Source organism: Stegostoma tigrinum, chromosome 8 (genome assembly GCF_030684315.1).
Source record: "Stegostoma tigrinum isolate sSteTig4 chromosome 8, sSteTig4.hap1, whole genome shotgun sequence".
In the NCBI taxonomy this organism is placed as follows: Eukaryota; Metazoa; Chordata; class Chondrichthyes; order Orectolobiformes; family Stegostomatidae; genus Stegostoma; species Stegostoma tigrinum.
The window spans coordinates 44,086,092-44,112,945 of NC_081361.1; the positions used below are offsets into that span (position 1 = coordinate 44,086,092).

General features: G+C 39.6%; 1 protein-coding gene across 5 annotated transcripts in view; it reads left to right on the plus strand.

The window, feature by feature from the left end:
• The window catches only part of hmcn1 (hemicentin 1), a 545,704-nt gene that overhangs the window by 51,755 nt on the left and 467,095 nt on the right, over window positions 1–26,854 (plus strand). For 4 of the 5 annotated variants that reach the window (XM_059647829.1, XM_059647834.1, XM_059647832.1 and 1 more), the window contains exons 2-4: window positions 3,752–3,822; window positions 16,070–16,228; window positions 19,150–19,272. In XM_059647829.1, coding sequence (XP_059503812.1) covers window positions 3,752–3,822; window positions 16,070–16,228; window positions 19,150–19,272 — 353 coding nt within the window. The remainder of the gene's footprint in view (window positions 1–3,751; window positions 3,823–16,069; window positions 16,229–19,149; window positions 19,273–26,854) is intronic. The other variant, XM_059647830.1, reaches the window with a different exon arrangement.

The window sequence follows — 26,854 nt, forward strand, 5'->3', positions numbered from 1 at the left end:
AACCTCATACCCAAAAAAGGAAAATGTTATGGAAGAGGACATCTTTTTTCTCCCTCAACATTTCCATCCTGCAAAAGGGACAGAGGAAAATAACATGAAGTCAGGAATGCAGACAAAATCAGATTTTCCTCACAAACAAGGCATAGTTTGACCATTTTCACACTGAACCAGGTCTCTGACCCCTGATACAAATTCACCTCGTTGGATTGAGCTTTCAGTTGCGACTCCTGATGCAGCTTGCAGATATAGATTCAGGTCATAAATCCATACATCCTGGCTTTGAGACCCTGAAGGCAATTATTGAGACAGAAAATTAAATGACTGTCTACTAAAGCCCCGTGTATTTAAAAACTAGTAGATAAGCTCTTGAAATTGGAGGGTCAATATGAAAGTTTGTCAATTGCGGAATATTGACATAAGAAGGCCGTTAATTCCCTGACTAGACTACCAGAAATTCATAGGAATTGCCCTTGCTGTCCTGTCTGAACAATATGGGCTGGAGGTTAGAAACATGCTTGCAAACTGAGACTTTGCTCTTTGCCAATTTTTCTGGCCTTTCCACCTCCAATAGTAATTCAACAAATCATTGATTTTGTTTATTACCATTGCAGGACATATAGGGAATTTAAAATTAATGTTGATTATTAATATTTTTTCCGTAGCTTTAATTATAACCAGGTGCAATAATAGGACAGAACAACTTATTTCTTCAGGATTGGTGCTTAGGAAGATGTTGATTTTAGACTTAGGTTGCTGCATCAATAGACACAAAGGTCTAAGTGACATGATGTTGATGAGAATAGCCTACCAAGAAGGGGTTGGGCACTGAAGACCTAATCATAGGCCATCAGAATAATTAATGCTTTGAATATGTAGGCTCATGAATGGGCCACACCCAAAGTATTTCTGGGATGTGAACAATCATTAGATCACTATGGCAACTTGAGAAATTAGTTAAACAGGGCAATCTCAAATAAAGAAAACAAAAATAATGAGGAAACACATCAAAAGAATGAGCTTCCTGATGATCTCGGAATGCTAGAAGTGAGCAAACATTTTCCAAAATGGCTTTATACAATTAATGAACAGACAAACTGGTAGAAAGTCATGACTTTTTTTGTCATGCATTTGTAGTTTAAATCAAAATCCGAATATTGTCCCATCCATCACAATTTTGTTTGGTTTGATACTTCTGTTATGTATTCATCCTACTGAAAGCTTACATGAAAATTTATTAAAAGTTGAATTATTCCTTTCAACCTGATTATTGATCTCAATGCTAGTCATGTGCATTGACACTCCCAGACAATCACTTTCATTGACCAGAGGTATTGTTGCAATTACCATGTGTGGTGAGGACATTTTTTCAAGGGGCAGTGAGATGGCACATTTTAGAGTTGGAAGTCAGTCAGGTGGCTGGACCTGTAGCTGACCCTAACAGATCAATCAAGGGGATGGTAGCCACTGTTTGAAGCCTGAACTAAAGAAAGAGAACACAATACCATTTCAAGCAGGTAAGTGGGATCCAGAGTCAACAAAGTAAGTCAGGAAGAAAGTGGATGTTGGTGGTGGGGGAGGCCATGGAGAGAAGACAGCTCAATTGTGCTCCAGGCCCATGGGTTATCTGTCATATTTTCTGCTGTTGGCAAAATGGCATCAGCCAAAATGGTGGAAGAAGTTGGGCACATCCTCCATCCCATTCCTAGAGGGTCCAAAACATCAGCCTTAATTGATACACTCCAAATGTATTGGACATAGTGGTACCAACGTATGTTGTACGTTGGGTGGGGTGAGAAATTATTTGAAGGCAGAAAAAACTCCCAGGAAACTGACTTCATTTCAGGTCGCTGAAGAGGTATTTTGGCTTGTACCCTGGCCCCACTGTCAGTTTTACTTGCCTTTGACCTTCCATGCCAGGTTTGAATTATACACAGGATTCACAGGGTTGCCCTGTTTAAATAGAGCAATAAACAGAAGTGGTGATCATGAGCAGGATCCAAGTAGATAACAAGTCTTTTCTCAGTTATTTAAATTTTCTCAGTTATTTAAATTTTCTCAGTTATATTGTGCCCATCTCATTCCCAATGATCAGCATACGTCTAAAATTTTCCTTCAGTATATTAGAACCAATCCAGTTGGCCAGATAAACAGCAAAGGTTTTATTCGTGAGTCTTTTCAGTCAGTAAGATTATTGTGTTTGAAAGAATTTTGCAGTCAATGGTAGGAAGCTTAGTTGTGCTTTACGCTTTTATCCCATGCTGAAATCCAGAGTGGAGTGGAAATCACATCGGATATGCAAGGTATAAAGTTGCCTTGTCTTTGACTGACTGACCCATGTGTGTGGAATTTTTCACAAAGCTGAAGAATGCAGGCTGTGTGTTCTCTGCTAAGTACTGTAATTTAATCACATTGACAAATTATCTCTTCCAAAGCCCAGGGTATCTTTGTTCAATAGATGTACCACATAAAATTGCACTTCAATTTCCTGTCAAGTACATTGCCTGCTTGGTATGAAACATGATGCACTCAGTCTCTGGACAAAAGTGGGCCAAAGGGTTAGACAGCCCATTGATGTAGATGAATGTGGCTGTGAAAAAATGCTAACATTCGTTACTCCCTAATCCATACTTTTGTGCTGTGAAACAGCCAACATCAATTGGATTTGGTGAAGTGTGCTTTTCAGGAGTTGAGCGCTGGATGCCTTGGAGAGTTTGAGAATGTCAGAATTTATTTTCTGGAGCTATTCCAAATTTTCTGCATGGAAAACGTATCTGTAAAGTGAGTTTGTGGCTTTGTGTAAAATATATTAGTGTTAATTTTTTTAGCGCTGGCATTATAATGTTTGCTGTTTAGAATTATGGTCTGAAATATTTGTGATTGTCTTGCTCTTTTATTTATTCCTAATTATTATACAGTTAATTACTAGCATAATGTACAGGACTTCATGTATATATGAGAGCACTGCAAGCATTGATTATAATTCATATTAATCTATTTGTATGCAAATCTGAGTCCCTCTGAGAGGGAAAGAAAAAGTAGCAATAATTTACAGTGTGGTATCTGGAATTAAACTTGCCACAAGACTTTGCAGCACAAGTAAGCCAGTCAGTCCATCAAGTTTGCCTCATGATTCATTGAGAACATGGCTGTTATGATAATCTTCAAGAACACCACTTTTCTAGTTTGTCCCATCAACCTTGATCTCCTTACGGATGTAAAAATCTGTCAATTTTGGCCTTGAACACACTTGTTGACCCCAAACTCTACTGCTCTCTGTAGTAAAGACTTCCACAGATTCACTACTGCTTTGAGAAAAATTCCTCCTCATTTCTGTCTTAAACGGGTAATTCTTTATTTTGAGATTATGCTGTCTAGTTATAGGCTGTCCCACAAGAGGAAATAAGCTTTCTGTATTGTTGATCTTGAATCTTGACTTTTTGGGTTGGGATGCTTGTTCAGGAAATCTGAAGAAGGGTCCTGACCTGAAGCATCAGGTGACCTGAAGCATCAGGTTTCCTGATGCTGCCTGGCCTGCTGTGTTCCTCCAGCTCCACACTTTATTATCTCTAACTCCAGCATCTGCAGTTCTTGCAATTTCAACCCCTAAGAATCTTGTGTGTTTTACATTGAAGTATAAATAAATTGGGGGTTTCATGCAAGAATAGAATGAATAATCTTCGTACACATTGATCACTATTGCTGTTTCTGATTTTATTTAAATTTTAAAGGGTTGTATTTTTTTCCCCTACAGAGGTTGGCCCAGTCACCATTACAACAGATCCAAAGAAATTTCAGTATGAACTCCGGGAACTATATGTACAGGTAAGGTAAAAATTGCAAAAATATGACAAACTCTTGACTTAACCAGCCTTTAAATTTGATTTGGACTGCATCATTGTCTGTGCTGAGGTTTGAACAACTGAGCATTGTTTTTTTTTACATTGTCACAATCTCAGCATCAGCAGATTGTAAAACAGGGTCACATGAAGGAAGTACTGTTTGATTGATGTGTCCTCAGTGAGGCTACTTCTGCAATGCTATTCTGCAGAAATAAAATTTTCACGTTGCAATTGACTGCAGAGTCAGAGTTATCCTAATGTGCTGTAACTGGATGAATTGGAACATTTCACAGATGCCAGCATTTCTGTTCGCTGATTTGTAGCTTCTGAAATAAAAGCAATGACATCAGGTGAGGACTGGCCTGGTGTCGACATTATGATCCTTGTGAAATATTAATGCTGACTGTCTGGGCTCACAGATGAAGAATGGCCTGTCAAGCAACATATTGCAGGGTGGTCTTCTATAGAATTTAGTATAATAAGGAGGTTGGTAAGAGCAGAAAACCTGGGAAAAATATTTGCATCTGGAAAAAATGATCACATTTGTTTGCTTTCCCTCAAAGAATTGTTTGTGGTCGGACAAAGAAAAACATTTTTGGTTTTGGGGCCTACGTGTCACTGGAAAACAAGGAACTTTTCTTCCATACTTACTTGCTTTTAAATTATTGCGTGGAGATTGTATCAGTTACAATCTATTGTTTCTGATTTTTTTTCATGCTTTTGGAGGAAAATTGAAATACATTCCTAATTATTTGAAAGAATCATGAAAATTATTTTTATTTTCTTTGTTCTTTCTTACCAGGATTTTTAGGCAGTGATGAGAGAAAACTATTTGATTTCTGAGCTTATTAAAATAAATTCAGAATTCTCCATATTATCCTTTGAAAATGTGTTTAAAATCGTAATTGTGATAACTGTACTGATTGCACAGGCGCTGTGTTTATGTGGTGAGAGATACAATTTTTGGCAGAAAATATGAGCATTTTAATTACTACTTTTAATCTTCTTGGCAGAAGAAACCTTTTCTGCCATTAATTAATTTATGGTGCAACCTTACACTGTCGTTTTATGAAGGGACATGGAAGAAATGTATTAGCTTATTTAACGATACTAATTCTCTAAATGCTAATAAAAAGCAATTTTTGGTCCCAAAGTCTCTTCATCAGTTAGAATATTTAAAATGAATGACAGTTACATAGAACACTTCAGCGCAGTACAGGCCCTTTGGCCCTCAATGTTGTGCCGACCTGTGAAACCAAACTGAAGCCCATCTAACCTACACTATTCCGTTATCATCCATATGTTTATTCAGTGACCATTTAAATGCCCTTTTTAAAGTTGGCGAGTCTACTACTCTTGCAGGCAGGACATTCCATACCCTTACTACTCTTTGAGTAAAGAACCTACCTCTGACATCTGTCCTATATCTATCGCCCCTCAATTTAAAGCTCTGTCACCTCGGGTTAGCCATCACCATCTGAGAAAAAAATTTCATTTCTTCTTGCCTTCAGATTTTCTTAGGAGCATTTTTCCTGTCTTGATTTTCATGTTATAAATATAAAACTCAACATGCTCAATGCTGTTGCAGTAAGCCATCCATTTTCCTCTGTTGGGGTAAGGCACATCTCTTCCTGTCGAAGATAAGTGTTATGATCAGAGCTGATGTTGTTATTATTGGACAACTTGGATCCCAGACTGAAATCTGATAGATAGTAATTTATTCTGTTTTGGGTAAAATTAGGTGGAATCTCGCTCAGACAGAAGCGTGCAATTCTGCAAACTCTGTTTTAACATTAAAAAGTTTTATTAAGCCCAAGGAATGCAGATAAAATAGAATAAACTGATCTGTCTATTTATATTACAAACTTAAAGCATTTCAAACATGCAGAAAAGCTATATTTACATTGATGCCAAAATACTCTTGCACAAATTTCAAAACAAAAACATCTCTTGTACACCACTTAACCACCTGTAAAGGTGTTCAACTCTTGAAATGAATCAGGAGTGTAAAAGTTTGCAAGGATATAGAAGCATCTTTTTTCAGCTTCCAGGATACCGAGGGCAAACTTCTAAAGGCGTGGTACTGTTACTGGTCCTAGCCGATGATGTAAGTGGATGAACCAGATCTTGGATTGAAATCTGGCTTGATAGATCGTGTTTTCTTTTGTTTCTAATGAGGTGGTGTTTCACTGAAACATAATACTGCCATGTAGTAGATTTAGTTCAACAATAAAACAGAAGTTTATTATGCAAAAATATAGAATAAGCAGGCCTATTTATACAACACACTTAAAAGTTTCACAAAAATCATCTGAAAAACATTCTGTTTACAGTACATGTGCCAGAGATTCCATTCTCCATCACCCCTGAGGTTAATTTATCTGTGGCTTCAAGACCTTGTCTTGAGATTTTGATATCCTATTCGTACAACTGAACTTTAAGTTCCTCCACTTCGGGTAACCCCTCAGTGTTTTAACCAAGTAGTACTTCTAATTTGAAACTTCTAAACTAATCCATTGACAATGAAGTGACTTGTTTTCAACAATTCTAAACTATCTCTGAAGGAGCAAATGCTTTACACATTCTGTTTCAGTCAAGAACCATCAAAACCTTCCCCCAGCCCTCCACCCGCCCCCCCCCCAAAAGAAACAATCATTCCCTAACCTTCTAAATTACACCTATTGCACAACTATTTCTCCCAATGTTAACAAAAACCTATCGAAATCTTCTTCACTGTGTTTTAAAATAAATCAACATGGCTGCAGAACTGCTGAAAAATCTATCATTAGACACCTTCAGACACCAAGCATATGCCACTGATTCAAACTCAAATAATCCTAAAATATATATGATCCATGATGTCTGCAGTCGATGGTGGTCCCTTTCCTCGTCTGAAGGAAATGATATCAAGGATGATACACATTGGGGGAGGGGTGGAGTGGGGTGCATGATGGCCTATTTGTATTAGACTAGACATTGAATACAGAAACTCCAGTTAATGTTCAGTGAACCTGTGTTTGAGTCGCACCATGGCAGATAGTGGGATTAGAATTCAATTTTAAAAAAACTGCAGTTCAGTATCTTCTGATGACCATGAAACCATGGTCGAATGTCATGAAAAACCCATCCAGTTCATTAATGTTCTTCAGGTAAGGAAATCTCGCCTGGCCTACATATGATTGTGGAGTCAAGGCATTGTGGCTGACACTCAACTTCACTCTGAAATGCCCCTAACAAATCATTCCGTTATATAACTCGCGCTGAAGTCTCGACAAAGAAATGAAATGGACCTATGCACCAGAAAAGGTGACGGCAGAAATGGCCCTGTCAACCCTACAAACTTGCAGACCAGTCAGGCATCAGCCTGACTGAGTTATAGTCATGGAATCATACCTTACAGGCAACCACCATCACCATCCCTGCATATATCCTGTCCCACTAGTAGGAAAGACCCAGCAGAGTTGGCAGTACAGTGGCATAGATGCAGGGCAAAGTTGCTCTGGGAGTCCTCAATATTGACTCCAGATGGATTCAGGTTAAACATTAGTCATCAGAAGGTTCTTTGACAATCATGTAATGACAATGTTGCAAAATGTACTCTGGGTGGGGATTTCAATGTCCACCATGAAGATTAGAAGTGCTGCTGCTGAAAGGACATAGCTGCTAGACCGGTCTGCAGCAGGTGGTGAGGGAATCAACAACAGGGGATAACATAATTGATCTCATCCTTACCAATCCGTCTACTTCTGGTGCATCTGACCATGATAGTATGGTTAGAGTACCACTGCACAATCCTGGTGATGACAAAGACCCGCCTTCACTTTAGAGAATAATCTTCTTTGTGTTGTGTGGCCCTATCGCCTTTCTCAATGCAACACATTTCAAGCAGATCAAACAGCTCAAGGCTGGGGTACCTATGAGGCTGTATGGACCATCATCAGCAATAGAACTATCCTGTGGAATAATCTGTAACCTCATGACCCGATACATCCCCCACTCAACCATTACCATTGAGCAGGGGGATCAATCCTCGTTCAATGGAGAGTTCAGGACAGCCTGCCAGGAACAGCAACAAGTGACCCTAATAATATGCCAGCCTGGTGAAGGTACCAAACAGGACTATTTGTGTGCCATACAGCATGTGATATGTGATAGACCAAAGCAATCTAACAACCAATGGATCAGACCTAAGCTCCACAGTCCTGCCACTTTACTTGTGAGAGGTGGTGGACGATTAAACAACTCACTGGTGGAGAAGGCATATCCTTAATCAAGGAAGTGCCCAGCACGTCAGTGCAAAAGATAAGGCTGAAGCTTTTGCAGCAATCTCCAACCAGAAGTGCTGACTGATGATGCATCTTTACCTCCTCCAGTGGTCCCCAGCATCACGGATACCAGTCTTTAGCCAATTCGATTTGTTCCACATGATTCAAAAAAACGGTTGGAGTTATTAGATACTGAAAAAAAACAACAGGTCCTGACAACATTCTGGTACTCGTACCGAAGGCTTGTGTTGCAGGACATGCCACTCCCACTAGCCAAATTCTTTCAGTATAGTTTCAACACTAGCATCAACTTGCAATGTGAAAAATTGACCAGCTATGTCTTGTACTTAAAAGCAGGACAAACCCAAACCAGCAAATTACTGCTCCATCAGTCTACTCTTCACTATCAGTGAAATGACAGAAGGTGTCATCAGCAGTGCTATTAAGCAGCACATACTTTGGAATAACCTGTTCAGTGACACCCAGCTTGGGTTTCTGCGGGTTCCATAATGTTCTGAGCAGTCCATATTCAAATGCAATAAAATCTGTACAGTGTCCAGGCTTGGGCTGATAAGTGGCCACACATATGCCAGGAAATGACTATCTTCAATAAGAGACAATTTAATCAGCACCCCTTGACATTCAAACGTGTTATCATCACTGAATACTCCATTTGTCAACATTTTGAGGGTCCAACTCGTCCATGCTATCAGACATCCTAAATTAATTTAGTCCTATTTTTCCTGCTGTCAAGCTGCTTGAGTATTGATGGAGCTGCATCCATTCAGCTACGTGAAAGGCTTTGGGGAGTCAGGTGATGAGGGTTACCATTGACCAGAAACTCAAGTGACTTGGCTGTATAAACACAGTGGTTACAAGAACAGGTCAGACGCTGGGAATACTGTGGCAAGGAACTCATTTACCTGACTCCCTAAAGCCTTTCCAACATCTACAAGGCACAAGTGTGGAGTGTGATGGAATATTACACAATACCTGGATGGATGCAGCTCCATCAATACTCCAGAAGCTTGATATCATCAGGAAAAATAGGCCTAAATTAATTTAGGATGTCTGATAGCATGGACGAGTTGGACCAAAGTGTCTGTTTCCATGCTGTACAGCCCTATGACTCTATAACAAAGCAGCCTGATTGCTTGGCACCACATTCACAAACATCCACTCCCTCCACTACTGGCACTTCACAGCAATGTGTGCTTTCTACTCGATGCAGTGCAGATATTCACCAAAGATCCTTAGCACCTTCCCAACCCATGACTGTTTCCATCGAGAATGCAGCCACAGTGATAACTCCTGCTGTTCCTCGATCCAGTGGCCATGATTCCAGTGAAACTCTGTGGGGGAGAGGTTCTTTAAAGAAGTGAGCAGTCTGCATTCATGTCACATGTAAATGACAGTTTATTGTTTTCCTTGATACAGTGGAATGTGGACCACTCTGATAATGAAGGCCATGGAGAGTCTGTACGTGATCCTTTGTTATTGTGGATGTTATTCCAATGTATGCAGCACAAGCCATACAGAAGGGCACTGCAAATGTGGTAGGGTTACTGAAACCTTGTCCACTTCTCCACCTCACCCAAGAAAGGTACCATTACATCGAAGAACATGTTGGCAAATACTTAGTGATGGTGAAAGGAAACGAGCTCCATGCCCTTGCGCAGCCTATGAGATTTTGAATTTCCTTTGTGAATGGCAGCCTGCAGTGACTTATTTTTAGGTTGACTGTGATTGTCTCCTTCAGAGATGACATGATCAATCAGCTTCTAATGATCATTAACATGATAAGATTGCTTATGACTTGGATTTTGACCCCCTCATGTTTGGACAGTATGCATTTCGTATACAGGTCACTGTGTTTAGACATGTCTTTAACTGTATTAGGGTCTGATTTTAATGCAATTTTTAAGAATTCTTTTGTGGGATGTAGGCATCACTGGTTGGATAAGCATTTATTGCCTGTTCGTGGTTCTCCTTGAGAAGGTGATGACGAGCTGCCACCTTGAGCTGCTGTAGTCCCTGTGCTAGTTGTCCCTTGGAGGGCCTCACTTTACTCACTAGGAGAGCCTTCATGCTTAGATAGGAAGGAAAAGCTTACTGCACCAACTCTGGATGTGGTGGCAGCCATTTTTGATTTCCATGGCAAATTTTGAGATTTGAGTTAAGATGGAAAGTAACACAGATCACACTGTTTGCAAAGTCACAGGCTCAGCTTCTCAGTCTAGGTGACCCGCAATAGTGCCCCCCACCACCAAAAAGTAAACTCATGTTCCTTTTCTTCCTTCCATTCAGTTTTGAATTTGCATATGTTCCCATTCAACACTTTAAGTTATGTCATCACCTCCCAATATTACCCCCCTGAGCACGGCCCTGTAGCTTAGCACCATAGATGCTGGGGCAGTGGTAAGCATCACTGACCCTCTTTCCACAGTGTGTGTTGAGAAACTAAGTGAATGAAGCGCCCTGAGGTGCACGCTGGTCTGATGCGTGAAATAGGTTCCTGTGTACAAAACAGCCTGGTAGCAGCATTACAATGAATGGTGTTGGTGTGCTTCAATATGAAGCATTAAAGTGGATAACTCTATATTCTGAGTGAGTTGGAGATGTTCCATAATGTGTTGAGTCTGTAGCAAGTCTGATGCCAACCTCCATGGATAGGATTTGTAGGCATTTGCTGCCCTGCGATACTGTTGGTCAAGTTTGAGGACCAGAGGAGCAAGCAGCAAGCTGGTACTCACTCTGACGTTTTGGTAAGGAATTGGCACTGTCCAGTTTCTCTCCACTGTGTGGGAGATTGGGAAACGGCATACAGATGAGTCGAGGAAGTTGGCCTCTCACCACTTGCTAGCGAGATTCTCTTTTCACTGTTCAAATCTTGAGTAGAAAATCGGATGTTTCTTTTCCTCAGCATTGATCATCCTACTTGCTCCAACCTCACTATGTTTTTCTAAATATCCAGTCGCTGGCAGATTCAACCCATTGGTTAATCATGTAATATGCAAATCTGAACTTCATTAATCTGCATGTTATTTAATTTATCAGTTTATTCTTAAACTGTTGGGCCAGCATTTGCTAATTTTCTAGGGAATGAAACCCTGGTCCCCTACACTGATTGTGAGAACTGAAAATCACAAAGATTGACTTCAAGCCTTCTAAAATGTGATTTTGTTTCATGGGTTAGTTCCCTACTAAGGCAAGGGTGTAGTTTGGGTTGCTGCCTTCTGTGGAAATCTCATTTTTGGAATAGTCCTGGTACTGGAAAAAAGCAAAGGAGACCTCAGCCTGGTTTCTTGACAAGAGGAAGATTGATGGCAGTAAGCAGTTCAAGTGGCAAAGGAAATGAGTTTCCATATTTTCAAATAAAGAGCTTCAATAGATAATCTTGTGCTCAAACATCAGGAACAAATTAATCAGTGATAGTAGGATTGACAGGTGATCATATACTGGTCTGTTCTCTCGTGCGCTCTCTCTCGCTCCTCGCCACCACGTCCCCTCAATATGATGCTTTTCTCTGCCAAGGATGAGGGGAGACACCAGTGAATTAATTCTTTTCCATGTAATTGAAGCTCTCTTCAAAATTTTCTTTCACTCTGCTGTCTCTTCTTTGACTTTCACAGAAAGAACTTATAGGCTGCATTTTTTTGTGTAGGCATCTGATTAATTAGGGCTATCCAGCAATCCTCTAACTCTTGCATTGTTAATTATTTCAGAACTGCCAGGAAACAGTCCTCTTTAAAGGACTAGTAGACGTTGAAATTATTTTCAGCTAGAGCTTGACAGCTTTTTAAAAAAATTTTGTTCTTGCCAAATACTGTTGCTGATGGGGAAGTGGACAATTTGCAGCCGGCATTCCGTTCATTTTGACATAGCTATCTTGATTCCAGATGTGCCCTTCTGTTGAGCCTGCAAGCCATGTTGTGCATCACTCCTAAGTTATTACTAAAAATATGTACAATCTTATATGGCTCCAAAACATTAATAGTCTACTTCCTTTGCGTGTTGCAGAAAATAATTAGATATTCTTCATAATTTTATATATAAACCATTGTGTATTAATATATTAAAATTAAAGAAAAACTTGTGTGTTTTCTTTTTGAAGTAAACAGTAAAAGCACTCCTTCACCCAAAAAGTAATTACTGCCCTTCAGTAGAGTCGTGGAAGCAGAATATTTGGAAATATTTGTAATTGCGTATCTCTTTGCATTTATCTATGATTTTGATATCTTGAATAATGTTAATATTAACTAAAGATAAATTTCACCATGTATAAACCATCTCAAGGATGTAGTCAGTAATGAAGTATATATTTAACATTATTTTAAGATAAACCTATATGAAAATTATTTTCTTAATAAGGAGGCAAATTCTGTCTGAAATGTCTCTGATTTCAAAGTACAGATTTCAAGTTCAAAATATTAAACAAAACAATGTTCATAAGTGTTAATGATATCAATAGAATCAGGACATGCATGACAGTAAAAACGGTTTGGGACCACAAATTTGTACTCATTCCATTGGATCCCTTGTCAAACTTTGGAAATCTGCCAGGGTACTTTAGTCTTGAGAGAGCATTTGAAAATCTGCATCCCTACAGTTGTCCATTAAGGTCACTGACCACAGCTTTTATTCAGTTTATTTCATTGAATTCTACACTAAATGAGTGGTAAGCTACCTTAAACCAGTTCTTCTTTAAAACGAGAGTGGCAGGAGCATATGCAGTCTGAGACCAATAATTCTACCCTAACTATCTTAGTAACTCAAGACTACTTTTTCCAATTTATAGAAATATACTTTATGTATATTTTAGATTTAGTTCTGAGCAGCTTGCCAAGTGGGCAAAAAGAGGACAAGTAGAACTGAGGAAGGATCACCAGACCGGAAATGTTAACTATGATTTTGTTTCTTCACAGATGCTGGCAGAACTGCTGAGTTTCCAGCAACTTCTGTTTTTAACCGGTGATAATTATTTACCACTAAGCCTGATACTGGTTTCTTATGGAAACTCCCCATCACATATCAAATAACTGTCGACTAGAAGTATGTCCTGTGGCAAATGCAAAGATCTCAGTGATCCACTTCTATTTTTAAACCCTTTTTGCAGGTAGCTTTGCAACATTTACCCCACGTGTATCTGGGTGAACGCAACTAAGGGCTTCTAGTACAATATTTCCAACTCTTTACTAATGGGAAGAGCAGTCATGGTCACCTCACAACAATATAGCTGTAATTTGTATCTCTTTATTGGAGATCCTTGGAATATGTAGCCCTCTGATCATTATTCTAATCCATCAGTTTTGCAGTCTTGATTTCCCTTCAAACTAAACAGGCCACCTTCCTGGCCAATCATAACTGTAGCTTTTACTTCTGTTTACTGCTAAGCTAGACTTGAAGTCCAAATGCGTTCTAGCTATAACTTCGCTTTGTTCCATTTGTTCTTTCTTTAAAACTATACTATTCGGTACTTAAGATGTGAACTTCAGCAATTTTCTTGACAATATCTCCTAAAATCCATAAATCATCCCAATAACACATGCAAATTAAGAGTTTAATCCACAACAATTTGATAATTTTAAGACTCATTAATTGCCATAAAGTGAAATATAACAAGAGGAAAGCGAGGTAGTGAGGAACAAAGGCATGGGGAGGAAATTCGAGCTGAAGGTTGAAGGCACAGCCATTAATGATAAAGCAATTAACATTTGCTGCTTCAGAGTGCAGAATTTGCAAGTACAGACATCTGAGTTGTGGAGAAAGAAGATGTTAGAAGAACAGTTAGGAGAAGCCAAAAGAATTAATATAATTCTCATAGTTTTTTTTAACAAGTTAGGAATAATTTGGATCTGCATCCAAGTGAAAAGTATAGCCACTCAGATGCCGGGCAGAGATATTGTAGTTCTGTTATTAGTGGAATTAAAAATTATTATATTAGTCTTTGTTTTGAACAATTCAAGTTAACAGAGCATAGAATTCTTTGATTCTTTAATTGCTTGTAAGTTATGATGATGCAAATAAGTATAGAACAGGGTGCTTGGGAACAGCCTAAAGAATCCAATGAAATTCAATGCCATGAAATGAATGTCACACGTTTTGTAAGGCATAATTTCTTTGACACAATCTTAACAAAATTCTCTCTGCCAGTCCAAGTTACAAACTTGAAGGAACTGGAGGAGTCAAAAACCTTACAAGTATATGTTTTAATTTAGTTATGATATTAGCTTATCTCATGCAAATATAACACTACTAGGCTGTTTCATCAAGAACCATATTATATTCTGAATAGCAAAGTTAACAGCTAGACTGTGAAAATGAGCCTTATTTTTCCACCACCAGAGCAGGAAAATCGACATTTTTAGATTTACGTTATGTCTAAAACATTGACGTTCCTGTTCCTCTGTTGCCTGACCTGCTGTATTCCTCCAGCTCCACTGTGTATGGACTCTGACTCCAGCACCTGCAGTTCTTGCTATCTCCTTATTGCTTCCATGTTCAGTCTCTGGTTTGTGAGGATTTGGCTGAACTGAGATTGGCTGGCTGTTTTGGTGCCATTTAAATTATGGTAGAAAAGTCAGTCGGGATTCCTTCATCTTGTCACTTGCAGTAATCCTTTTCAGAAGTGTGTTATAAACTTTGGGAGGGAACTGGCTCAAGCTCAGTTCTGATGCATTCTATTCAGTTAAGGTGGCAGCTGGCATATTGCCATGGCTCCCACTTAGATTTATTCTTTAGGAAAGTTGTCAGATGAGCTGGAGTGAGAATTGAGTAAGAAGAGATTTGGCATTGGATGTTGAGAAAAATATTTCCTGGAAATAGTAGCGTGGGGAGTCAGAGTCATAAAGCTTGGAAACAGATCCTTCAGTCCAATTCATCTTTGCTGACCAAGTCTCCCAAATTAAACAAGTGTCATTTGCCTGTGTTTGGCCCATACCCCTCTAAAGCCTTTCTATTCCTGCATCTTTCCAAATGTCTTTTTAAATATAGAAACTGTACCTGCATCTGCCACTTTCTCTGGCAGTTCATTCCCAATATGAACCACCCTCTGTGTGAAAACATTTCCTCTCCGGTCCCTTTTTTAATCTTTCTTCTCTCATCTTTAAAATGATGCACACTGGTTTTGAATTCTCCTCCCTAGGGAAAAGACCATTGCTATTTGTCTTATCACATGACCTTATAAACCCCCAAAAGGTCACCCTCAGCTGCCTATGCTCCTGTAGGAAAAGTCCCAGCTTATCCAGTCTCTCCTTAAAACTAAAACCCTCCAGTCCAGGCAATATCCTGGTAAATCTTTTCAAAACCTTGTCCAATTTAATAATATCCTTCGTATCTCTGGGACACCAGAGCTGTACATAGTACTCCAAAAGTAGCCTCACCAGCAACCTGTAAAACTGCAACATGACATCCCAGCTCCTATACTTGGGACTGAGCAATGAAGATGAGCCTGTCAAATGCCTTTTTTACCACTCTGTCTACCTGTGATGCGACTTTCAAAGATCTGTGTGCCTGACCCCCAAGTGTCTGTTTTACAATACTTTCCCAGGTCCTACCATTAATTCTATAAATTCTGCCCTTATTTGTCTTACCAAAATGGAACACCTCGCTTTTATCTGAAGTAAACTCCATTTGCCACTCTTTGGCCCAATTGATCACGATTTCTTGATAATCTTGGATAATCTTCCTCAGTGTTTACTAGATCACCAATTTTGGTGTCATCGACCTCAGAATCTTTCATCAAAACTAGTAAAAGGTTATTGACCTGAAAACATCTCTTTTACGAATGGAGCCAGACCTTCTGAGCATTCCTAACGTTTTCTGTTTATGACCATTGTGTTTCCAGGTTTCCGATAGCAGCAATATTTTTCTTTTCCGATGATAATTAAGTCAGCTTGACTGATCCTTGTAGATGGCTGGAGTCAGTTTTGTTGATGTAAATTCTTGCTTGCTGTTTCAAAACAGGGTGGTGGTGACTGCCCAGAAATGAGCATCACTGCAATCAAGATTGCATTGGAAATTTCCCTTCCTGGATCTTTCATCTACGTCTTCACAGATGCACGTTCGAAGGACTACAGGCTCACTCATGATGTTCTGCAGCTTATCCAACAGAAACAGTCTCAGGTGAGTCATGAATAGATTACACTCTGCCCTTAAGTTTCAGGATGGATGTTGTGAAAATTGAAAGGGCTCAGGCAAGAGTTACAAGGATGTTGCCATGTTTAGCAGGTTTGAGCAACAGGGAGAGGCCAAGTAGAATGGGATTATTTTCCCTGGAGCGTTGGAAGCTGAGAGGTGGCTTTATAGAGTTTATAAATATCATGGGGGAGCATGGGTAGGGTGAATAGCCAAGACCGTTTACCCAGGGTCAGGCAGTTCAAAACTATTGGGCAGGGGTTTAAGGTGAGAGGTGAAAGATTTAAAAAGGACCTAAGGGACAACCTTTTCGTGCAGAAGAATGGAATGAGCTGCCAGAGGAAGTGGTGGAAGTTGGTACAATTACAGCATCTTAAAAGGCATTTGGATGGATACATGAATCAGACAGGTTGAGAGATATGGGTCAAATTTAGAGTTTTCCAGAAGATTTATAGCTCGGGTTGTGGATGAGGTTGTAGATATGCTTGCTGAGCTGGTGGGTTTGGATGCAAACGTTTCATCACCCTGCTAGGTAACATCATTAGTGAACCTCCAGTGAATACTCCACTCCATCAAAAAACATATTGAATCACACCCTGTGTACCGACTGCGCAGAAAGGAAGTAATATCAACCAGCCCAGCAAACCAAGGCATATGAATAACAAGCAGAACAGAACGCTGCTTCACTGGAGGAGCACAGGTGATGGGACTAGATTAATTTAGGATATCTGGTCAGCATGGATGAGTTGGATGGAACGGTCTGTTTCCATGCTGTACAGCTCTATAACTTCGTGCAGATGGAGGAATACAGCAGTGTGCTTTGTGAACAAGAAGAAGTGAATGCTTTCATCGCACAGTATTCTCACAATTTGAATTGTACAATCCATGTCTAAAATGGTAAAATTTGTTTCTTCACTAATACGAGTGAAAATGTATGCATAACAGGCCTTAATTTGATGAAGAGCCTCATTGTACAAATGTGAATGTCCTCAGTTCTTGTAGAAAACCTTTTAGGGATAATGTGTCCATTTTGTGCCAGTGTGAACTGTGAAGAATGCGTTTTTTATGCTTGCCTTTGGTCACTACATTGATTACAGGGGGTTAGGAGGTCATAATGTGTGAACATTTTGAACTATGTGGAAACTCTACATCTAAAATCTAATTCAAATGGTTGAAACTAATTACAGTTAGGACTTTCACAGGTTGGAAACTTTTATTCCATCAAATAGTCGTCAGGATTTGAACCTTAGTTTCTGTCATTCAGTTATTTTTGTTTTAGTCCGCTTTCCAATTATTTTAAGTTTTTTTTCATTGCATTGATTTTTGGCTTCATAGCTAAGAAACACGATTATTCGGCATTCTTTGATCTTCCCCCCTCAACAGTTGTCTGGAGGAGCCAGTACAGAACTAAATTTGTTTATCCAAAAAACCTCCTAGTTTGGCGAGGAAGCAGTAGAAGTTAATACAAAGGCTAGAAATTTCTATTACTGAGGCACATCAGTTAAAACATTCAGACAGTATTGAAATACAAAATTGTGTTGCAAACTCTGTCTGCTAAAGTTATACTAGTACCTAAATTAAGATTTTGGTGCATTATCATATGTAAAAGTTATTGAGCTGTTGCTTCCTATACATTAAAAACAAAATTAGCTATTGTGCTGGTAGTAGGGGTCCTTGAGAGAATATCTTTTGTTGCCACCTCTCATTTGAAGTTCAGATCCAGGAGGATGGAAAAGATACATGTATATCAAAACTTGAATTGAAGGGATTGTAATGTTGTGGTGGGACTGTTTTGGAAGTGATCTGCATGGGAGAATTCCGCTGAGCTAGTTTATATAATTATCTGGAACTCGTTGAACAAATGTAATTTCCCTAGCAATTTAAAAACAAAACATGTTTCGGAAGCTGTCAGCCAGATAATTTGGTTGGTCATCCCGCCATGGAATAAATAATAACCCTGTATATTTTCTTAGTGTCTCTTGTGCATTGGCAAGCTAATCCGGAAAATGCAGAGTTGCCTAATGGCCCACACATTACTCAATTCTGAATAGCTTCACTGTTTCTGTTTAAATTTATGAAGGGAAAAACAAAGTGTCAGTTTGGTCCTCAAGTTTTGGCATGTGAAGCATTATCTCTTATTTATACAATGATATACAGTGGTATGATCTAGTGGCAACTAATAGTAACATTCGCCTTCAGTTAAAATGCAACTCAAGTATTAGACATAGGAACATAATTGAAAATGCATGTATAGTTTTCTTTTATATAATTTTCCCCCCTTCCAGTTACCCTAATACGTTGTGGACAGTGATTATGTGCTACGTTTGCCTTTGTGTTTTGTCCAAAGGAAAGATTAAACAAGGTTCTCTGTTATAGGTTTTAATCTAGGAATGATGGTGGAAAATGTTCTTGTCAGATTCTGAGTTTTAATTTTTCTATCGAGGTGCCCGAGAGAATATTGCTTGTTAGAACTCGTTGTCCACCCTTGCACATAAAGGACTGTTGAAATGTTCATGGCCCTACAGAATTAGTGCTACCAAGCTATAACTTCCAAAATGAGTCACTGCCTTCGGTAAAGGAGGCATAAAGGAAGAAAATAAAGAAAAATGAGAAGACCTAAGTAATTATTATCCTTCAGACTTGGATTCCGTTGCATTACAGTTTCATTTTTAAGTATCAAAAGTATTGTGAGAAATTTGCAGTGTTATTACATTTTAGTACCTAACATCAGGTAGATAAAAATGGAAGAGACGAATACTCATTGTAAAGAGCCATAAAACTGATTTATTCAAACAGTCCATTTAATTTTCATACTAGTTGAAGCATTGGATATATCCCGTTCTAATGGTGGAAAGATCTGGAATTAATATTAAAAAAAATTGCTCGTAATTATTTGCCGTTTTCTACAGGTTGTATTTGTGCTAACTGGGGACTGCGGTGATCGAAGCCATGTTGGTTATAAAGTATATGAAGAAATTGCTTCCACAAGCTCTGGCCAAGTATTTCACCTTGACAAGAAGCAAGTGAATGAGGTAAAGTAGGAAATAGACATACTTTACAATCTGGGATGATGTGCCACTTCAGTAAAATGACACAGCTTTTGAGAAAATAGATTATCAATTAAACTTAAATTATAACCAACATTTGTGTCCATTATATTTATATTAGCCATTGTAACATTTTATTTTGTCTTTCTTTTCTATCATTGTTATATTGAAATCAAGACTCACCATACTGCCTTATATTCCAACTAACTTTTTCCACGTACCTCAATCATTTTTAGTCCCTTCTTTTTTTCCTAGCTATAAATTTGAAAATCTCAAGTTTGGATCACATCATTTTCTTTGCCTCTCTTTCAGTCATGGTAGCATTGAGCTGTGGCTCCTTGAATAGCTTTCAAAACAAAAAAAAATATATTTTTGTCTTTTAGCAACACATCAAAACTATCAGAATCTTTTCACTTATACTACTCATGCTGAATACAGGGCTAAGACATTTTCCAAGCAATGCACATGCCCAAGGAGCGAAAAATGTGTGTTCCAAGCCCCACAAGCAGCCTACTTGGGCTACACCTGTAGGAAGATAAAGGTTGAGCAATCAAAGATGCCCTGGCTCCCATGTTCATCCGGCAGATTAGGTTTTTTGTTGGTAAATTCTGGAAAGTTCATACATAGTGGTCGTTTTTAGAGTCAGGAAACTCTACCGATACCTTTATGGACAAAAACTTGTGATCATCACAGATTGCAAACCCCTACTTGGTCTGTTTAAAGTGGGCTTTGTGCACGGGAAATCGTGTCCCACCAACTTGGTTGAATTTTTTGAATAAGTAGCTAGGAGGATTGATGAGGGCAGAACAGTGGCTGCGATCTACGCTGACATCAGCAAGACATTTGATATGGTTCCTGATGTTAGACATATTAGCAAGGTTAGATCACACGAAATACAGGGTGAACTGACTATTTGGCTTCAGAACTAGCTCAAAGGTAGAAGGCAGAAAGTGGTGGTGGACTGTTGCTTTTCAGATTGGAACCTTGTGACCAATGGTGTGCCAAAAGGATCGGTGCTGGGCCCACTTTTTTCTTATTTATGTAAATGATTTGCATGTGAAGATACAAATGGTTAATAAGTCTGCAGATGACACTAAAATCAGAGGCGTAGCAGACAGCAAGTTTGGTTACCACAGAGTTAAATGACATCTTGATCAGCTGGGCCAACGGACCAAGGAGAGGCAGATAGAGTTTACTTTAGATAAATGTGAGGTGCTACATTTTGGAAAGGCAAATCAGGGCAGGACTAATACACTTAATGGTCAAGTCCCAGGGAGTGTTGCTGAACAAAGAGACCTTGGAGTGCAGGTTCGTAGTTCCTTGTGTGTGGAGTTGCAGATAGATAGGATAGTGAAGGTGGTGTTTGGTCTTGCCATTATTAGACAGTGCATTGATTATAGGAGTTGGGAGGTCATGATGTTGTGGCTGTGCTGGACATTGGTTCGATTGCTTCTGGAGCATTAACTGCAATTCTGGTCTCCCTGCTATAGGAAGGATGTTGTGAAATGAGAAAGAGTTCACAAAAGATTTGAGGATGTTGCCAGGGTCAGAGGATTTGAGCTACAGGGAGAGCCTGAATAGCCTGGAGCTATTTTCCCTGGTGCAGAGGCTGAGGGGTGACCTTAAAGAGGTTTATAAAATCTTGACTGGCTTATATAGGGTGAATCGGTAAGGTCTTTACCCCAAGGTGGGGGGAGTCCAAAACTGGAGGGAATAGGTTTAAAGTGAGTGGAAGAAAAAATAAAAAGGACCTAAGGGACAACTTTTTCATGCAGAGGGTGGTGTGCGTGCGAATTGACCTGCCACAATTATACATTTAAAAAGCATCTGGATGGATATATGAATAGGAAGGGCTTAGAGGGATATGGGCGAAATGCTGGCAAATATGGCTAGATTTATATAGGATATTTGGTTGGCATGGATGAGTTGGACCAAAGGGTCTGTTTCCTGCTGTACATCTCTATGACAAGGCAGTGCCACCCATAGCTTCAGGCCACACTCAGTAGTGGGTTCTAATACTAAGTGCTTATGATTAGAAGGTAGAACATTGTCCGGGAGGTCAAGTAGCAAATGCAAGTCCATTGAGCTGCCTCCCATTACCAGACACACCACTGGTGATAGCATGACAGACTGTTCTTTTGGGGGTGTTAAATCTTCCATTTGCAGCTAATAACATCAGACTTTGGACGCAAAGATCTAGTCCTTTCAAAGCTGAAACAACTGGTGGTGATGGGGGAAACCAAAGAGCCATCATAACTAAAATTGAAACCTTTTTGGACTTCGGACACCAACTCACAGTGAAGGATGGCATATTGTTATGGGGAGCCGAAGTGATTGTCCTGAGCAAAGGTCACCAGCAAACCCTGGCTGATCTTCACCAGGGTCATCCAGAGGTTTCTAAAACAAAGATGTTGGTGAAAAATTATGTCTGGTGGGTAGGCTCAGTGATGTTGGTGAGGCAGTGCCCAGAGTACCAACAAGGGCAAAAATAACCAGCAGCAGGTCCCCCACGTTTGTGGGAATGACCTAAGCTCCCGGATGGACACCAGAGCCAAGGTACCTTTTGATTGCTCAAACTTTACCTTCTAACAAATGTAGCCTAAATCGGCTGCTTGAGGGGCTTGGAACACACATCTTTCCTTCGTTGGGCATGCTCCAGGCTTGGAAAAATGCCTTGGGACTATATACAAGTTCTTTAAGTGTTCTTTATTAGTTTTCCTTGTTATTACATCTCGATAAATGACAATGTAGGGTAGCCCTTGCGAATTGTTCTCCATACTTTGCTGAACAATTGAACAGGATGATGATATCCCAAAGGCTGACTTATTACAGCACCTCTCAAACACCAGCCAATCTAAACAAACTTAGGAGTGTGGATCTAAATTGAGCACATGAAACTCATTTCAACAAACATGATAATGCTGAATTTTAATGACATGAAACCAGATTTAAATAGCATTGACAGTTCCTACTATCTCTTTAAATTATCTTTCACTTGTTTGTTTTCTTTCTCTGAGGAGTACAGCATTATTCCACTTCTAAGCATTATTTTTCTTTGTCCACAGTTAATCAAGCCTCCTAATCTTCCACACTGACCTATATATTCATATATGGAGAATTTGAAGATTTTAGGTGATATTTTTGAGGTGACGTTTTAAGGCTGAGTTTTTAATCTGATTATTCAGATTTTCATGCTGCTGTAACTTATTGATCAACAACTTGGGTTCTTGCACTGGGATTACTTTAAGAAATGACTGACACAATAATTGAAAACAATATACCATTGGCACTGCTGAATCCAGATAAGTGGATTTAAAAACTAGCCAAGCATTGTTTTCTTTAGTAATTATACAGATCATGACCGAGCCAACTATTCCTTTTGCAGTTGTGACATTCAGAAGATAACAGGCAAGCAGTTAAGTTTCTGTATATGCAGTTTAAAAATCTCATGTGTTTGTGAATCACACATGAAATATGAGCAAAGTTATTTTTTGTAGTCCCTGGACAGGATAAAAAAACTCCCAATGGCCAAATTGCTTTAGCATTATGCCTTTATATTCCCTGGCAAATAATATTTATAATGCAATAAACACATTCATTTATATGCAAAGGATATCAAAAGTTTACCAGTATAGTTTACCATTCCATCCTATTCTGCATTGAACAGCTATCCCCAAACTCAGCATTATATCTCTGTGTGTTCAATGTTATTTTGTGTCTGAAGCTACTGTTTTCCTCAGCCTCACTCAAGTGCTAACTATCTTGCCCATTTACTAGTGCTGCTATAATTGTGCTGCACTTTTTATTTCTCTCTATTACAGATTGTCTTCCCTTCTATCTCTGTTTTCTGATGCACGCCCTCACCAACACTAGGGAACCTAGATATTATCTATGGTGAGCAGTGTCATGGGAGATCAGAGAGTTCTACACGCTGAAGATTGATTCACTTTAAAAAAAATGCAATGTTATTGGCATGGTTTAGTAGTACATTGAGCATAGTTGGTATGGTCTGAATTTTAAGACAATTAAGTAAGTAATTTAGTCCATTGGAATTCTGTGCCTCACGTTAAACTGGAGATAATTTATTGAAATTCCATTGTTCAGGTGAGATTTATGTGTATTCAGTGTGGACTGTACCGTGAAAGTTGTCACATGGTTCCATTCTTAAATGTCCTACAGCTATAGAATTCCACCATGTCTACTCCTAAAGTTACTGTCAGATTTAATGAAGTAAGTCAATGAGTAGGGATGGTGAACTCGGCTGATTTAGAGCATAAAGCTTCAAAATGCCAGTTGCATATATTTAATATCATTCTGGCTGAGGCCTGTCTCTCCTATTTGCCTTGTAGTAATATCATGGAATAATTGAACCATAATCAGCAAGCCTTGAACAACAAGCGTGCGACATTGAGGGAGAGAGGGAAAGCATGATGGTGAACACAGCTGAGAGTTTTGCTGTCATTAGAACAGAATTCAGACTAGTAGGCTAGAATTTGATGTCAGTGATGATTAATGTAACGATATCCACTGTTATTTCTGGACATTGTAAAAAATTTCCAAATTTTTCTGTGTGAGATGTCCTTCTATTCTGAGCCGTACCAAAATGGCTTCTGCCTCGCCAGAAGCACATGGGCTTTTCTTCCTGCATTAATATCATTAACCTAATTTGCATTTCTGGATTCAGGCTCTGCTTTGCTCATGAAAAAACTCATGTTGAAAAGATAACCCATGCACTGATCATGGTTTTCCAAAGTTCCTAGATCTAGAATTATGCCAATGAATTGGAAGTTAGCAAATGTAACACTGCTATTCAAGAAAGAAGGGAGAGAGTAAACCAGGAACTGCTGAACATAATTTGTCAGGAAATTATTGCAGAAGAACTGGTGAGGTGAGCATGCCAGATCAAGCAATCAACATCACTGAGATGAGCTGGCGAGAAGCAAAGAGACCAGGAACAAACCTGTGTGGAAATCGGGAGAAGTGGCTGCAAGATTAAAAGATTAATAAGAGCAGAAAGGTCATATTTTTCTTGGAAAACAGCGGGAATTATAGTGAATTTTTTTCTGTGGAGCCTAGGCCATGGCAGTGTGGGTAGTCCAGTTGCTTTTTCAGGAGGAAGAAGTTTGGAAGATAATAGTAATTGGGAATTCATGAGTTAGGGGAATTGACAGATGTTCTGTGGCCATAGATGTGACTCCAGAATGGTATGTTGCCACCTAGGTGCCAGGGTCAAGGATGTCATGGAATAGGTGCAGAATATTCTGAAGAGGGGTGGGTAAATAACTAGGTGTTACTGTCCATGTTGGGACCAGTGGTGTAGGAAATATGAGAAAGGAGGTCCTGCAAGCAGCCTTCAAGGAATTAAGTCAGAAGTTGAAAAGCACAACTTTCAAGGTATTAATCTCTGGATTTCTCCTGTGCCATGCACTAGTGATTATAGGAAATAAAATGAGGGGACAGATGAAAGTGTGGCTGGAGAGATTTGTGAAATGCAGAGGGCTTTAAATTGCTGGAGTTCCCTGACTTCTGTGGTAGGTGAGACCATTGTAGTATGTCTGAACAAGAATAAACTCCCAACATATGTTTGGTAATGCTGTAGGGATGGATTTCAAGTAGATTTGGCAAGGTGATGCAATCTTGATAACAGTCCAGAGCTGAAAGAAGATTACAAGTTACATTTCCTTTCCTTTAGTAGTATTGTGAGTTACGTAAGAAGTGAGTTTAGCAAGGCTAAATGAAATGCATTTTACTGCAAGGATCATAACAAAACTTGAATTATAAATGTACTAATGATTATTGTCAGTTGTCAGAAAATCTCATCTGGTTCACTGTCCTCCAGGAAAGGAAATCTGCCATCCTAACCTAATTTGTCCTGTGTGTAATTCCAGACACATTGCAAAGTTGTTGACTTTCAATTACCCTCTGAAATGGCTTAGCAAACTATTCAGTTGTAAAAATCGCTACAAAGTCTCTCAGAAATAAAGCCAGATGGATCACCTGGCTTCGATCTAGGCACTGGAAAAGCCCTGTCAACCCTTCAAAATCCTCCTTGCTAATATCTGGGGGCAAGTGCCAAAATTGGGAGAGCTGTCTCACAGACTAGTCAAGCAACAGCCTGATGTGGTCCTACTCATGGAATCATACCTTACAGACAATGTTGCAGACACCACCATCACCATCCTGGAATATGGCCTGTCCTACTGGCAGGACAGACCCGGCATAGTTGGTGGCACAGCAATATACAATTGGTAGAGAGTTGCCCTGGGAGTCATCAATATTGTCTCCGGATCCCATGAAGTCTCGGGGCTTCAGGTTAAACAGGGGCAAGGAAACCTCCTGCTGATTAGCACATACCATCCTCCCTCAGCTCATGAATTGATGCTCCTCCATGTTGAATGACACTTAGAGGAAGCACTAAGGACAGCAGGGGTACAAGATATGCACTGGGTGGGGGATGTCAGTGTCCACCACCAAGAACAGCTTGGGATTGTACCATTGATCAAGCTGCTCCGGTCCTTAAGGACATAGCGGTTAGACTGGGCCTTTTGGCAAGTGGAGAGAGAACCAACAAGAGGGGAGAAACGTACTTGACTTCATCCTTACCAATCTAATAGCTGCATGACAATATTGATAAGAGCAACCACCATGAAAACCTTATGCAGACGAAGTCCCACCTTCACATTGAGAGTAACTTCCGTCTTGTTGTGTGGCACTATCACTGTGTTAAGTGGGACAAACTTCAAACAGATCTAGAAAATCGAGACTGGGCATCTCTGAGGTGTAATGGGCCATTAACAGCAGCAGAATTGTACTCCTGCAGTGTCTGGAACCTCAGGGCATGGCATATCCCCCACTTAACTGTTACCATCAAGCAGGAGGGCATGCCAGGAGCAGCACCAGGCATACCTGAAGATGAGTTGTAAACCTGGTGAAACCGCCAAACAGGACTGCTTGCATGCCAAACAGCATAAGCAGCAAGTGATAGACTGAGCTAAGCGATCACACAACCAACAGATCAGATCTAAGTTCTGTAATCCAAACGCATCCAGTTGTGATTAAGTAACTCATAGGAGGAACAGCCTCCACAAATATCTCCCTCTTTGATGAGAGAGTCCAGCACATCAGTGCAAAAGATAAGGCTGAAACATTCGCAGTCATCTTTAGCCAGAAGTCCCAAGTGGATGAACTATCTCTCCCTCTTCCAGTGGCCCTCAGCATTACAGATACCAGTCTTTAGCTAATTTGATTCACTCCATGGGATATCAAGAAATGGTTGGAGATACTGTATACAGCAAAGGCTACAGGCCCTGACAACATTTTGGCAAAAGTACCGAAAACTTATGCTCCAGAACTTGCTGCTGTCTTCACCAAGCTGTTCCAGTACAGTTACAACACTGGTATCTATCCAGGGTCGAAAAATTTTTCAAGTATGCCCTGTACATAAAAAGCAGAACGAATTCATCTTGGCCAATCACTGCTCCATCAATCTATACTCGATCGTTAGTAAAGTGATGGAATGTGTCAGGAACACTGCCATCAAACATCATCTGCTCAGCAATAACCTGCT